Source organism: Crotalus tigris, unplaced genomic scaffold (assembly GCF_016545835.1).
Source record: "Crotalus tigris isolate CLP2741 ecotype Arizona unplaced genomic scaffold, ASM1654583v1 scf7180000018103.2265978, whole genome shotgun sequence".
NCBI classification, from domain to species: domain Eukaryota; kingdom Metazoa; phylum Chordata; class Lepidosauria; order Squamata; family Viperidae; genus Crotalus; species Crotalus tigris.
In genome coordinates this window covers 1,878,059-1,894,425 of record NW_024096824.1, presented here as the reverse complement: position 1 = coordinate 1,894,425, position 16,367 = coordinate 1,878,059, and the positions used below count along the sequence as shown (strand labels likewise).

The window sequence follows — 16,367 nt, the reverse complement described above, 5'->3', positions numbered from 1 at the left end:
TTGTTTTCATTTCAGGCATGTTTATCCTGGAAGATGACCGGATTGGGAGCACCTCCACTAGTACATTTTTCTTAAATATCTCCGAAGATGCAGAACAGAATCTCTATGACCATACTGGGCCTGTGAAGGATAAGGACCGCAATCCCTTTCCCTTTTTCTCCTCCCGCAGACTTGTCAGGAATCGCATTTTGAATTCTCTTACCCTGCCCAATAAAAAGCTGAGGAGCAGCAGTGATCCCAAAGGAGGCAAGCTGTCTTCCTTGGAGAACAAGATGGGCTTAAGGCGAAACCGGACAGTAACAGAACCTTGCAGCAACATGGATTTTACTCGGGGAGATGACTTTACCCCAGTGTTCAAAGTTCCTAAGATTCACACTCTGAAACTAGAGACTTCATTTGTTGGGAGCAAGCATAACGAAGATGCAGAGAGTACTCCAAGTCTTGGTGAAAATGACCTTAAGCTTCCCAAAAGTCTTGGCCATGAAAATCATCGGGAAAACTCCAGCCGAGAGAGACTAATAGAAGTTTCCACACAGACTCATTTCAAAAGTCGTAGTTTGAGTTTCAATACAGACACGACCACAAGTGGCATAAGTTCAATGAGCTCGAGCCCTTCCCGGGAGACTATGGGAGTGGATTCTACCAACATAGACACTGACTGTGGGAGCTTAAGTACTGTGGTGAGTACCAAGACCATTAAAACAATTCAGTGTTCAACCCCACAGTCTAACCACCTCCCTCTGTCAAAGTCAAATTCTGTCTCCCTGGTACCGCCAGGGTCTTCGCACACGCTTCCTCGGAGAGCACAGTCACTAAAAGCGCCTTCCCTCGCCACTATAAAAAGCCTGGCTGATTATAATTTTAGTTACACCAGTTCTCGAGATGCATTTGGATATGCAACACTGAAACGCTTACAGCAACAGAGGATGCATCCCTCTCTGTCACATTCTGAAGCCCTAGCTTCTCCAGCAAAGGACGTACTCTTCACAGACACAATCACAATGAAATCTGGTAGTCTAGACTCTCGACTAACACCCAACCGGTGAGTATGTCTTCTGTTTTTCTTCATTAAAATTGAGTTATCATGGGAGGGAAATTATTTTTTAAAGAAATACCGATCTCTTTATTGTCCCGGTGCATTTCAAGAAGACTTTTACGTATCTTACTTTTACCTCTGCTAAAACAGCTGTAAGGGGTCAAGAAGTAAAGGGAGAATTACACTGCCTAAACCAGATAGAACTGTAATGATGGACAGGTGGATTCCAGTTTTAAAGCTATGAAAAAAACAGTCAAAAATCCATTGGCTTTAAAAAGGTAAAAAGGCTAGATTTAAACATCTAGGGCAGCGGTTCTCAACCTGTGGGTCGCGATCCTATTTGGGGTCGAACGACCATTTCACGGGGGTCGCCAAACAACGCAGTCCGCCATTTTTTTCCCCCTTTTCCTTAGCTGTGCTACTCCCTTTTATTCTATTGGCTTTTGAAAGCCAATAGAATAGACTCTCTTGAATAGAGTCTAATTCTGTTGGCTTTCAAAAGCCAATAGAAATTGTCCAGGCTATCTCTGCCCTGCTGAGCCTGCCAAAAGTCCCATTCTGCAAACGGTGCTGCAAGTTGTCTGCAGCGAAGGCGAGCTGTCTGAAAGCTTCCACCCCTCCCTGCTGAGCAACTACTAAAAATGTAACTAAAAGAGGGCCAGGGGTGGGAGGTCGGCAGGCGCAGGGAGGGTTGCGGCGCGCGTGGGGCCCGGCGGGTGCCTTACCTCCCTTGGGCTGGGCCAGCTGGTGGCCCAGCCGGTGGTCGGCCTGCTCCATCTCTGCCACTTGCCAGCAATGCCTCAGCCACGCAGGGGGCGGCACCATGCATGCCTGACGCTCCCGGGCAGGGAAAGTCCTCAACTTATGACCGGTTGGGTAGTCCTTGACTTATGACCGGTTTAGTCCTCGACTTACGACCGGTTGAGTAGTCCTCGACTTACAGCCGGTTGGGGGGTCGCAGCATTAAAAAGGTTGAGAACCACTGATCTAGGGCTTGGTTTCTGTAAATCTCATGTATGTGTATGCTGCTTTTCTTGCCTGCAATTAAACCAATTATCTACCAGTATGAAGTCCTTGAAGGTACTGTTGGTATCTATTTCCTGAACATTTCTGGAAAAATCAGATGTATTGTTAAAAAGGATCTGAAATTGCTCTAATCTGAATGGCTTTGCTCATTCATATTAAAGTAAGTTAATAATTTTCATATAACTTTACATTTAGCTGTTCTCTGATCATCTTGTTTTTTAGAGGTGTTAGTAGCCCATAATTCCAAATGAATGAAGAATGAATTAGGAAATTTGGAGCTGATCCATACTGGCTACAGGGGCGTGTTGCCATGGCAAAAATATTCTTTGCTATGTTTACAGTAAAGTGTGTGTGTGTGTGTGTGTGTGTGTGTGTGTGAGAGAGAGAGAGAGAGAGAGAGAGAGAGAGAGAGAGAGAACAAGATGGTTGCAGCAATGCTATTAAAGGTTCTTCCTCTGTTCATATGTGTGGTGTCAGTTCACATACAAAAGGATGTGGCTTAGTTTGTGCTGCTATTACCATCCATCTTTTTTTATTTGAACGCCCTCCCTCCTTTTGGATACCCCCAATGGTAGCTTGGTACCATTCAGATTCAGGAAGCATCAGAAATTCTATTTTATTTAATCAGGACCAGATAAATATTAAGTAGCATATTGATTTGTACTTTTGGGGTGATCCTTCAAATCCTGGTGACTGCCTGGACTAGTCCCTACAGTTATCTTGGCAAGATTTTCAGAAGTGGATTGCTATTTTCTTCTTCCTAGAGCTGGGAGAGAATGACAGGGTCATTCTTAGGTTTTATACCTAAGGCAGGATTACAACTCACAGTCTTCTGTTTCTAGACTGATGCCTTAACCACTAAACCAAACTGGTACTTGAACTAAAATTATCCATGGTATTTTAAAATATAGTACTCATAATAAAATCAGGGCTGTTATGCTAAATATGCTCCTTCTGTTTGTTAACAGATTCATGAGAGCTTTGAGCTATGCATCATCCTTAGATAAAGAAGATTTATTAAGCCCTATAAACCAAAATACATTGCAGCGTTCTTCTTCTGTTCGTTCCATGGTGTCTAATGCTACTTATGGTAGCTCAGACGATTACATTGGACTTGCTCTCCCGGTTGACATCAATGAAATATTTCAGGTATGTGGACAATATTTTTATCTTAAGTGAGTGAATTAGTCATATTAAGCACCGTGTTGCTATTCTGCATGAAACAATTTTACCCCTAGCAATATGTAGAGAGCCTAGTGCAGTTTACTACACTTAGAGAAATATTGTTGAATGTTAAATACAGGATTCTTCAAACTTGGCCCTTTTATGACTTGTGGATTCAACTCCCAGAATTCCTCAGCCAGCGGGCCTGGCTGAGGAATTCTGGGAGTTGAAGTCCACAAGTCATATGAAGACCCCTGGTTAAATACTTCACACTGGAGCTACCCAGTATTTCCAGAAATAGACTGTTTTTAAAACTTGATCTGCATAATTTTTTGCCTTAAAATATTTCAGGTAAAAGAAACCCCATATTTCCAGAAGAAAACAATACTTTCATTTGATGATCGGGGCACTCGAGTCTTTGCCCAGGATGCTGCAGGTATGCTTTCTTTTGGATTACATGGTCGCCTGCCACTTTTGCTAAGCTGTACACCTCCTTCTTTAGGAAGGAAATGTTTATACCCGACTGCTGATTTCTAAGCCCTGTGATTTGAAATACGACAGTCATGTTTCATACCACAGATTTTGGGATTCTTCTGAGAGTGTATTCAAAGCACATTGTGGCTTATATTCAAAGGGAATTACCTTCATACAGATAAAAAAATAAGACATAGGGAGGTAATCAATGGTAGGACATTACTTCACAGTGTCATAATTTTGCATATCTCATAAAGTCAGGATTATGTTATACTAGCACAGACCTGGGCATTTCATCTGGCCCTCAGGTGATCCTAATCTGACCCACAGTTGCAGTCGGGTAGCAGCAGTGGTGCAGCATTGGTGGCAGGCAGCAGGGGCCACGGGGGTAGTGGGGCCCACCACAACAGTCCAATTCTCATGTGGCCCCTTGGGAAAATAATTTGCTTATTTCTGTATTAGCAGAATATGCCCCAATAGAGGACTGGATTGCCCAAAATGTTCTCTGGAATCACTTGATAAATGAAATATTGACAACATTTTTGTAGTGATGGGCATAACATAGGGAAACAGACGTTTATTACAGTGTGGCTACAGCAAAGTTCCCTTAACAACTGAAATTTATTCAGATGTGGGTTTATTATTTTATATGCTATAAAAGCATTATAGGAATTATTTTATTTATTTATTAAATTTATTTGCCACCTATATCATTTTGAAGCAATGCTGGGCAATTAATTGCAGACGGTGCTATTGTATTGCTTCATTATGTTCTATTTTCTGTTGCTTAACCAAATGCTTCCAGGTTTGCCTTGTGAGTCTGCTGAGTTTGTAAAGAGTCCCTTCCAGATGCTTCGTCAGCAAATAAGTCTTACGGAGATTATGAACACAAGCCGTTCAGATGCCTCCCAGTTCCTAGAAAACATGGAAGACACTGGACTCCAAGAACACACTGAAGATAATTGTCTCTATTGTGTTTGTACATACATCCTAGATTGCCAGCATAATAACAAACTGAACTCTGCATATAGTCACACAGGTTAGTGCCATCAAGTCTGCATCAGACAACTTGAATCTGATCTGCAATAATTAGAAGGCTGGAAGCTTTGACCATTCTGTTTCTGTTTTCTGATGCTATTTCAGACAGAAATCCAAAATTTATTTCATAATCTTGAAAGCTAGAACTCTTGGTTGAATGTTTAACTTCTCAGGTGGCAAATCCTGTGGAAACTACCTTTCCCACTGCTATTGTTCTTTTGAGGTTCGTAGTGCCTGCCTCATAAATTCATCATCACAATATTTTTTCTTTATTAGTGCATTGTTATCGGAATAGGAAGTTCATATTTGGTTGGATTGTTTCTAAGTTATTCAGTTCTGTATCATACTGAGTTTTTTTTCTTTTTATGTAAATTATGTATATCGTGCTGGTTTTTTTCTATGTAAATTATTCCATCTATCTTATATCAAACTTTATCAGAATTTTCAGACATTCCTTATTCAGACTGGTGTGGAAAGGCTATGCATAATCATTTGGATGTGGTTTCACATTCCTCAAAGTTTTCTGGAATTTCAGGATGTAGTGATGCTGTATCCCATGGATCAGCTAGTAGTACCAAGAGTACTGATCTCATCATAGGTGAGTTATTTTTCATAAAGGTTGCTTCTGATGCTTCTTGTTGCTTGGATGTTGGATGCTTTCATCAGCAATATCAGCTTTGCACCCTGCTTCTTAACACAGGAATAATCAGTATGATGTATGTACTGTCTGAGACCATCCAGACATTACTAATTTTCCCACTTTTTGCACAAATTTCTGCTTTTATCTTTCCCCAATATTTATTTGTTGATTTATTAAAATTACGTGCCACCCATCTTGACAGAGGCGACTCTGGGCAGCTTACAATCATTAAAACTAGTATACATTAAAATAATAAAATAATAAATAACAATAATAAATATCATTAAAAGATGGTGAGGAGGGGAACATGAAGCACATGGGAAAGGTGAGGTCTTTTACTAATCCAATAGCCACCTCCACAATAGTTCATTCCCGTTTGGGAAGAGCTATATATGGTTTGGGCTTTTGATTGAGATTTAGATCATTCTACTACTTGTTTTCCCATGGTCCCTTTATGAGTAAGTATGTCCACTTGAACCAGAAGAAGTAACATTTGTACTTGACAATTGCTTTTATGCCTATTGGCCTGCATCTTTAAAATATATAGCAGACTTTGTCAATGTTATCCAGTGATATTTCAGTCAGTACAAATACTGTTTCAGTTTAACATACTGTTAAATTTCTTTTTCTCAAGGCATGAAATCAATCCCAGATGATACTCCAGTATGCCGCATACTACTGAGAAAGGAAGTTTTGCGATTAGTAATCAACTTGAGTAGCTCGGTAGGAACTAAAGGTCATGAAACCGGTCTCTTGACGTAAGTAAAACTTTTCCCATTGTTTTTAGCTTTTACAAGTAGTATTCCTTTTATCTTTGAATTGGGAATGGAATTGTTCTTATTGCACACAAATCAGTCAGGTGTACTTCTGGCACTTCTTAAGTTGTATCTCAAAATAGAACTCACAATAATATGTTAGAAATGATACAATTGAAAGGACTAAGTTGACACCAAAGAACTGCTGAAGATTATACCCATTTTTCTACTTTTTTTCACTTGCTAGTCCAAAGTCATAGTCAAATTTGGATGAGTTGGCAACTGGGAGAGATTTCTTTTTGGGGAAATTGATGAAGTGATGGCACATTATTTCTTCATTTTCCCTACATCATTTCCAGTAAAACCTATTGCTGATCCAGTAAAACTTATTTCAGAATAAGTAGGTATTAATAATGACATTAATTTCTCAGTCAAACTACAGTAGTTGAAATCTGTGTTAAAGTTTCATCATATAAGACTTGAAAAACACGAACCTGCTAAATTCCAGGCTTTTTTTTTTCATCTACTTGAGATGGTGAAGTGGTTAAGGCATCAGTTTAGAAACCGGAAATTTTCATGTCCATTCCTGCAGCCTGCCAAAGGATTTCAGCCTAGACACAGAGGGATGCTAAAATCCTTCAACAGGCTGCAGGAATGGCAATATAATTCTGAAGTTTTCAGCTTCATTACTGCAGCCTGCTGAAAGTTTTCAGCTCCCTTCGGTGCATAGAGCTGAAATCCTTTGGCAGGCAGCTTTTTCATCCAGCCCTCAGAGACAAGAGGGAGTCCTATCAACAGGCGGCAGCAGCTTTCACCTTTCCCTACCAGCTTCTCCATTGCAAATAGAAATCCCATGAACATGAGGGTCTTGGCAACTAGTCTAAGTGAAAACAGGTTACCAGGCACCAGATTGTGATCATGACTGTGGAGGACGGAGAGGGTAACAACAATTGGAAGTATTTCACAGATCATAACGCATCCTTTCTAAGGCTGTCATTAATTTGAACCATCAATATGTCAAGAACACCTTATATAGGTAATCCTCAACTTACAACAGGTCATTTAGTGATTGTTTGAAGTTACAACAGCACTGAAAAAAGTGACTGGTGACCGCTTTTTCAGTGTAGGACCATTGCAGCATCCCCATGGTCACATGATCAAAATTAAAAGGCTTGGCAGCTAACTCATATTTATGATGGTTACAATTGTCCCTGGGTCATGTAATCACTTTTTGCAACCTTCTGGGAAGCAAAATCAATGGGGAACTCCGATTCACTTAGCAATTATGTTAGTCACTTAATAATTGCAGTGATTTACTTAACACCTATGGCAAAAGGTCATAAAATGGACTTTTAAGAGGGTTAAGAGAATCATACAACTCATTAACAAATATCTCACTTAGCAATTTGGGGCTCAATTGTGGTCGTAAATCGAGGACTATCTGTACTTAGATTAGGTTCCTTAAGCTTTAGTTAAGGCACCTAACTTATTTGTCTTGTGTATTTTTTTGTATTTTATTTCAAATGCTTATTTTTCATGATTTGCCTGAATATCAGATCCATGTCTCAAGTTATATTCTAAAACTTCATACTACTTCAATGGAACATTTTAAAAATATGCTTCCTTGTTCTTTATGGTCCAGAATTAAAGAGAAGTTTCCCCAAGCATTTGATGATATATGCCTTTACTCTGAAGTATCCTACTTGCTAGCTCACTGCACTTTTCGATTGCCATCTAGACGGTTCATTCAAGAACTCTTTCAAGATGTACAGTTTTTACAGGTGAGTAGAATAAAATCTAATGAACTCTGGGAAAAGTTGGCACTGAATTGGTGCTCCATATAAGTTGCTTTGAAAACTCTGCACATGCTATTTTCTTTTAGATGCATGAAGAAGCAGAAGCTATTTTAGTCTCACTGGCAAATCAACAAACAGATAGCCCATCAACTGAATCTTGACCTCTTGTTTTCCATGATGTGATAAATGTGAAGTTACTAGTAGTATTCAATAACACCTAATTGACTGGGCAACAGAGAAGTATCATCTTCTGAATTGTTCCAGGAATTCTGGTACATGAAATTGGATGCTCAGTTGTAGAATTTTTCTTCGATGGAACTTGCTTCCAAAGCCATCTGAGCCCTGAGGAGAATTGTTAAAACAACGAAAGTAACAAGATATGCAAGAAGAATGAAGCACCAGACACTTATATAGGTTTTCATTTCACTTATTTTTAAATGCAATGTCACAAAAATAGAGGACAAATTACACGGGACCTGGTTTACATGGTTGACTTTTGACTTCCGTTTTGGACAGAGTTGATGCCTTGTTTGTTTACCCTGGATTTGAGAGATACGGTATCTTAATGGAGCATGCTATAACCATGACATCAGGGGATTAATTAGGAGATTTCCTTGATATATTTCTTAATTTTTGTGAACACTACTTGGACAATTTCTGCTCTCAGAGAATCTTCAGTAGCTTTGGGAGTAACCTTAAGTTATTTTATTGTTGTAATATTAGCAGTCTGTCCAGTTTTGTTGCAGTTTCATGTAATTATGTTAAACTGAACCAATTAATGAATTTCACTACAGTTTTGAGTTTAGAAAAAAAACAACAATTTGCTTGGAATCAGATTTACCTCCATGTAATGCATGTATTGTAATGGGGGTGTTCTACATTAATGTTCATCCAGTAATTGATATGTCTAAATGTAAATCTTCAAAAACAATAATTTATGTCAGGTAAATCAAGTAAAATTAATACTTATTGCTGCTTTTTATCAAGAAAAATGCAAAATAATAATTTCACATTCCATGGCTTTAAATTTACTCCTAATAATTTGCTTCAATCATACAGATGAAAGATTACTGGCAAGATAATACCAATAATTGTAGTGAAAAGCCTTAAACATACAGCGTTGAAGTGCTATATTGCTATAATTCAGAGGTCTTTTTGATAAAATTAGCACAAATTGTAAAAATGATTATATGTAATTCCATTCTCCCCCACATCAAATTTATGCAAGTATGAGGTTGAAACAAATTGAATTTATTTCCAAATTGAAATGTCTCTTAGAATCAAATGACTTTTACTGTACATACAAATGTATAATTGTTTTGTTTACAAAACCTATAGGGTTATTTGGTCATTTCTTGTATATGGAAATAATTCAGGTAGACTGATGGAATATGTCCATCAAAGTTTATCTCCCCTTAAAAGTATGCAAAAATTTGCTTGTTAAGATGAAATTAGCTCAGTTTTACATACATTTTTAACTGAGCCCAATTAACGTGTGTGTGTGTATATATGTGTGTGTATATATATATATATATATTGTGTGTGTGTGTGTGTACATGTGTGTGTGTGTGTGTTTTCTGATGTTTTCATGTAGGTCTTTGGTTATTCGGGTTTTCTCCCGTGTAAAATTGGAAGTGTCTTGGCGACGTTTCGACGAAGTCCCATTCGTCATATTCAGGCTGGTGTTTTCAGCTTCATTATTCCAGCTATCATTATTCCAAACTGATTCTCTCAGCGGGACTGACCAGTTGAGACACTCCATTCCTCTCGCTGTCCAGCGAGTTTCAAGGTACGTTTGGCTGGAGAAGATATGTGACTATCATATGTCCTCCAGCCAAACGTACCTTGAAACATGCTGATTCTGTATGCAAAGACAAATCAAAATCTCGCAGTAGTGGACAGCGAGAGGAATGGAGTATCTCAACTGGTCAGTCCCGCTGAGAGAAGCAGTTTGGAATAATGATAGCTGGAATAATGAAGCTGAAAACACCAGCCTGAAGATGACGAATGGGACTTCGTCGAAACGTCGTCAAGACACTTCCAATTTTACACGGGAGAAAACCCGAATAACCAAAGACCTACATACATACATACATACATACATACATACATACATACATGAATGAATGAATTTGTTCTTAGAGGCGTATGTACATTTGCATTTGTTATGAAAGCTATCAATGTCTAGGTTCAGTACATTGTCATATCAAAATATGATTTTGTTCTCCAGTTCTGGAAGAAAGCAAACGCCATCATTACAGTCATACTATTGGCTAAAAAAAATGAAGCAAGGGTTTATCTGTAAATTAAATTTTCAGGACTAGTAATCATAAGTAAAATCTCATAGTTGAAGAAACAAAGGATTGATAGTTTGTTACACATAAAACTGAAAACAAGATTTTTCCCTTGCCACCCTGAAATGGCCAGGTAGGACATCTGGAACTTAAGGCATTAGATCACTTTTTAAAAAAAATTCTTGCAAGAATTAGGCATCAATCCCCGAATCCTTAGAATAAACCTGAAATTCTCTTCCTGCCATTTTGGCTGGAATTATAATAATTGATCCACAAATTTAAGTATTACTAGATGGGATACTTTCCAAGATGGTATTTTTCTAGAGAAATAGAAAACTGAATGAAAGTTCTGGCCTGAACAAGAGAGTCAGTTCATTCTGGTCCATATCTATAATTCCCAAAAGAAAGTTACCTCTAAGATACCTAACTTAATTGGTATTCTAGCTTCTAACGTATCTCAAGAATAGGTTATTCAACCGATAAGGACCCACAAACCAGATAAAGATTCTACATAAGAATATGGGACACAGTTATTATGGATGAGGCATTTTCTTCCTCTTCCTAAGATCTTTTAAGGAAATACATGCCTTCTACCTCTCCAAGCAGATGTTTACATTATTTCATTATACTGCTTTGAACACATTCTAGGTGGGAGATACATCGGAATAATATTTGAGTCAATCTAATACTCTCTAAGGTATTAGGGTATGTTACTTTGATACATAGATAATGCAGTATGGATAACCTAGAAAATTGTCATAAGGAGTTTTACCATTCCCAACCAGAGCTGAAGATGTTTTGCTGTTACATTTCTAGACATGAAATTTGAGTATCTATTGGGAATATTTTTATTATCTCTCTACTTTAGTGACCATTTAGGAACTGAACAACTGAGAAAAGGAGAAATTGGAGAAATTTCAAATATTACATTCTCAGGTTAGGGTATACAGTATTTTAAGCTGGTGATGGTTTTTTTTTTCTTTTCTTTTATAGTTTCTGTTCTTTCAGGTTTTCAGTTTAGAGACTACGGGAGGGAATGGAGTGCTCTTTGCTTCCTGTTGGCATGGTTGTTGTTTCTGAACCATGGAATAAAGCTCTAGATTGGGAATAACAGCAGATATAATCCAGAGAGAAGTATGTGCCGGTGAGAGTCTAGATTTCAGCATCTTCTCCTCTCATGACAGTTTGGCAAAAACTGCATTACAATAATTTATGGAACATCTGGAGAGCCATGAAGTTATAGTAGTTCCCTGATTTCTATGAGAACCTTCTGAGGAAAAAATGGGAGGGAGGAGAAGGATGTTAGGAAAAAATGAAGGGCTTCAGTTCCTCATGCAGGGTTCACTTATAACTTTCTATCAATATTTAGAGATGCTTTGTTCATAGATTAAACTCCTATGATAAAACTCCTGTGCAGAACCAAAATGGCAGTCACAGTAGACCAAATGGTGGTGTAAATTCCAAAGGATTCGTACAATACTTCCAGTAAAAAAAAAAGCAAATAGTTGATTGTACATAGTAGTTATGAATGCTACCTCAGTAATGATAGAGTAATAAGATCTATAGATCAATAACTCTTAAGTGAAATTAATTCATTCTGTGTTTTGCATTTTTGAATTCAAGGCAAAAGTAGATGAAAATGTTTTCTGTAAAACAAAGATGGTTAAGCTTTCAGTTATAGTTGTTAGTGAAGAAACAGTTTAATTACAGTAGAAAATTAAAAAGTAAATTCAGCTAAATGTACTAATATACCCACTTAGATAATAATACATAGGTATACATAACTTTTTGACATTAAAAAAAAATAGAATTTTGGCTTCTGTTCAGAATACTGCCCAAGATCAATTAACCTATTTGTAAGGGCAACAGCATCACCAAAAAATTGTAAAATAACATTAAGTGAATTTGGATCTTTGTATTATAATACAGATCAATTGTGGCTGTAGTATCTGAACTGATGTTTCATCTGTATGATGTTATACTTATTTTGTTAATCAATTTGTTGTAACAGAACATACCTGGAATTTGGGTAGAAATTCATGTTTTATGAATTGGTTTTACTTACTGTTACATGGCCAGTCGTTAACGTCTTACATTAATGAACCTATTTGTACTCATAAAGCTACCTACAGACCAACAGCTTCTGCACTTGGCAAATAGAACGAAAAGGTTTCTGGAGCCCTATTGGAGCAATTTCTCCTTGATCACTAAATCCAAAATTTGGATAATAGTACCTGAGTAATACAGTAGAACATGGAAGAAGTATACACTTGCATTACAGGTTATAAGTATGATGGGAATGGTACCAGGGCTGTACATTCTCTAAAGTATTTTGGCAGAAGCATTTGTAACCTCATGCAAGGGTAGCAGCCATGTCTTCTTTCAAACTTCTGCTTTAAGAGTTAAATACACATTAAAGCAGTGTTTCCCAAACTTGACAATTTTAAGGCATGAGGACTTCAACTCCCAGAATTCCACAGCCAGCAACGCTGGCTGTGGAATTCTGGGAGTTGAAGTCCACATGCCTTAAAATTGTCAAGTTTGGGAAACACTGCATTAAAGCAGCAGCGTGAGCTTTTTTTTAGGCTCTCAGAGCAGTTTTGATCAAAAACTGGGAAGTGCTGTGCTTAACCTGTGTGGCATTCACAGCACTTCTTTGGAATTAATTTTCAAATGATGCACAACCCTGATGATCATTGTCATTTTGAAAGGTTTGGATGGCATAATCCAGAAATGCTGTTGAAAAAAAATTCTATCTAAATGCTCCTTCTAATGAAAGGATGAAATAATTTGCAAATATTTTTAATGCTTGGGATTGCTTTGGAATGGACCCTCATAGCAGGTTGCTATGTTTTCGAAACCGCTCTCTCTCCACCCATTTCCCTCAGCCACAAACACTGGCAATTATTTGTACATGGGTTGTTTAAAGAGACTTTCTTAGAGTATTTATGTATGGCGGGAGAAGGAGAATGAAAGAGATAGCAAGTAATGAATGACAAAGTATAATTGTTATTTTCTATCTTCCTTATGATGCATTCCTGGGGGAAAAGAATAAATAGTGTGAATAATCAAATTTCCAATTGATTCTTCACATTCAGCATTTCCATCTGGCTCCAAAGTACCTTGAGTTTAACAAAAACTTACAAAACAACTTTTTCCCTTATTTCATATTTTTCAAGGAGCATAGATATAAATCTTATGTTGTCTTTGTTCACGTCAAAGCACTCAGTTTCTACTCACTCCCTTTTTCCACTGCAACCTTTCATATAGTTTGCAAGAGTCCTTCAGATCACAGATTGTGGAGGAGTCACAAAAGCTCCATTTTTATGGTCCACTCACAGAATGATTCTAGGTCCCATTTTATAACAACAGCAAAGTCACGAACCTAAAGACATCACATTAATAAAATATAGATTTAGATATTCAGCTGTGGGGACATAAAATGCATACATTGGCCTCCAACATTTGCCAAGTGAAAACTATCTGCAAGGACACATATGGTCATTTGATCTGTATCCATATATTTTGGGACCATTTGCATTTGAGTTGTTATCTGAATAGCACCATTAGGAACTTACTTAGGTTCTAGTAACTATTGTGAATAAATATGACATAATTAGAATCAGTTACACAGCTCAGTAGGCTTCCTGAATTTGATCATCCCCAATAATAGTGGACAGCACTCCTCATCCCCAAACCTCATGTGCAACAATGGGAAGCAGTGGGTTACACTTTGTAATCATGGAAAGATTGTTCATGGTATACAAATGATACAGGATAACAAAACAAAGCTTTTGCAAAGTTAATATCCAGTTTATAATATGTACATTAATTTCAGATAGAGGAGGTATAATGTCAACCAACCAAAGCATTTCTAAGATTAGTAGTGCTTACTTAAGTTGAATCTTGCCTTGAATGTGTTAATCCTTTCTTTATAATCAAGGGAAAATAAAATGTCCCTTGAATAATCTCTTTTGCAATAATCATAATTATCCTTTGATTTTGACTATGTGTGCTTTGCCATTTTGAATGGGGTAATGTGACACTGTAAATGGACAGGTTCCCCCCCCCTTTAACATACCTTGGAAGCTACACAGCTTAGAGGTATAATAATCATCTGTTTCTAATGCATATCCCTGTTAGAAATTATAGCCTTATTTTCATTTTTTAGAATTTTAGCAAGAATTACTGTATATTCTTAAAACTCCAGATTTGCTACATGTTTTTGTTAACTTTTTACTTTCAGTAAAAAGAATGTGGTTTTCCTTAGGACTATTTTTGTAAAATAGCTGGATAGCGATGCTACAGCATGCAGAAAGTGCACTTTTTTGCTTGACTTGCTTGTAAAATAGACACTATTTAATTTGGGGGAAAATATAATTTATGCCAAAAAGAAAAAGATATCTTGCTGCCATTTTGCGACTGCATAGGTTAGAGTAGCACAGAATGCAAGAACTGGGGGGTGGGGGTGATATGTAGATATAATTATTGTGAAAAATGGGAAAATACTCATCAGATAATAGATGCCAATAACCCAAATGATGCCTGGGTTACAAATTATGTAAATTAGTCATTTGGAATGGGTGGGGGAGAGATTATGAAAAGACTCATTTTCCCTATCCTGTATGGTCAATTTTCCATATAAGTTAACAAGCTGCTACATATTTGGAGGTTCTATTGTTTGTAGGTCATTGAATGAACTTTGAAATCTGATTTATATTATATACCTGTAACATAGAAAGAAAAAAGTATTTATATATTTTCTGTATGACAATTTCATGAGCTGTGTATAATTTTAAAGAGGCTTTGTCCCAAAAAGGTCCTTCTCACCTTGATTCTTTTTTGTTGTTTTCATTGGTTTGGAAATTTGTTTTGTTTTGTATAGTGTGTACAGTTCATGTCTATGAATATTACAGGCCTCCTAAAGCATTATCTTCCTATCAAAGGGATACATTGTTAATAAAATGAACTTTAAACACGGAACACTTGCCTTGTTGTTTGTCAAATATTAGCTTTGCCTTTCACATTGAATGTTGAATAAAAAAGAAATAATAGAATAGAAAATAAAAAAAATAGAAAAACCATTTCCCCCAAAAAACAGCCCTTAGTTCCTACCATTGGAAATGGTTATTCCTAGATAATTTAATTTTGAAATACTGTAGGTTTTTAATAAATTCTGGATTTCATTCATTATGGCCCCAAGCCTGTTGCCCTGAGGATTGCTTTGGCATAACCAACATGAGTCACTATCATTTGGTTGCAATGACATTGTAGTATCATTATGAGCTTGAAGAGGAATCCATGAAGTTCTTCATTCAGATTCTTAGTCTTAGTCTAACTGCTCTCCCAGGATTGGCTGCCCTGCTTCGGATAGCTAAAGACACTTGGCAACGTTCTGTTTCAGTGCCAGAAGACTCAGTTGTTCAGTTCTATTGCCAGCTTATTTCCTTGGCCCCTCTACCCCCCAGCACATCTTTGCAGAAGCCATATATATTTCTCTACATCCACTAATTGTTGCTAATGCTGCTCCCAGATATTTTCACTTTTACTTTTTTCAAAGTTTTATTAAAGTTTACTATAGCAGAAAATACAATAAATAAAGAGTTTAAAAAAGGAGAAGGAAGTGCAGGATTAAATAAAAGATGTTGACTTCCAACTCTTCAACATAGTGAAATATTAAAAAATTATAACCTCAACTTTATTACCTATAATTATTATGTCAATTCTATAACTACACAATTATTAGGTGTGTGTTTTCCCAAAGATGGGAAATAAGGAAAAATACAGTTGCTTGGTATCCACAGCAAACCATTATACCAAAATAACAACACACAATAATGACACCATCACACAAATGCTGCAGTTTTATACTTGGTCCCACCATATGATGGAAGTAGCTTTTGCGTGATCACACGTTTGTCATTTGCCCCTCCGTGGACTCCAAAGGAACACATTTTAAAGAAAAGTAAGAAACATATTTTTAGTACTGCCTACTTGACTGATCTTGGCTGACTCCTCCAACCAGTAAACCAGTAGCTCAATGGGAGATTTTAAAAAAAAAATTCCAGGGGTATAGAGCAGAGAAGTTAAAAATTTCCAGAAGAAAACAATAGCAAACCACTTCCATTATGTTGTAAAGAAACT

The 16,367-nt window shown here is 37.2% G+C and overlaps 1 protein-coding gene across 4 annotated transcripts in view; it reads left to right on the top strand.

The window, feature by feature from the left end:
- The window catches only part of RICTOR (RPTOR independent companion of MTOR complex 2), a 62,962-nt gene extending 53,423 nt beyond the window's left edge, over positions 1 to 9,539 (top strand). For all 4 annotated transcript variants that reach the window (XM_039347944.1, XM_039347943.1, XM_039347942.1 and 1 more), the window contains 8 exons: positions 16 to 1,042; positions 3,031 to 3,211; positions 3,578 to 3,662; positions 4,506 to 4,739; positions 5,178 to 5,336; positions 6,013 to 6,136; positions 7,776 to 7,914; positions 8,016 to 9,539. In XM_039347944.1, the coding sequence (XP_039203878.1) occupies positions 16 to 1,042; positions 3,031 to 3,211; positions 3,578 to 3,662; positions 4,506 to 4,739; positions 5,178 to 5,336; positions 6,013 to 6,136; positions 7,776 to 7,914; positions 8,016 to 8,090 (2,024 nt within the window). In that variant the 3' untranslated portion in view covers positions 8,091 to 9,539. The remainder of the gene's footprint in view (positions 1 to 15; positions 1,043 to 3,030; positions 3,212 to 3,577; positions 3,663 to 4,505; positions 4,740 to 5,177; positions 5,337 to 6,012; positions 6,137 to 7,775; positions 7,915 to 8,015) is intronic.
- The last annotated feature ends 6,828 nt before the right edge of the window (positions 9,540 to 16,367 follow it).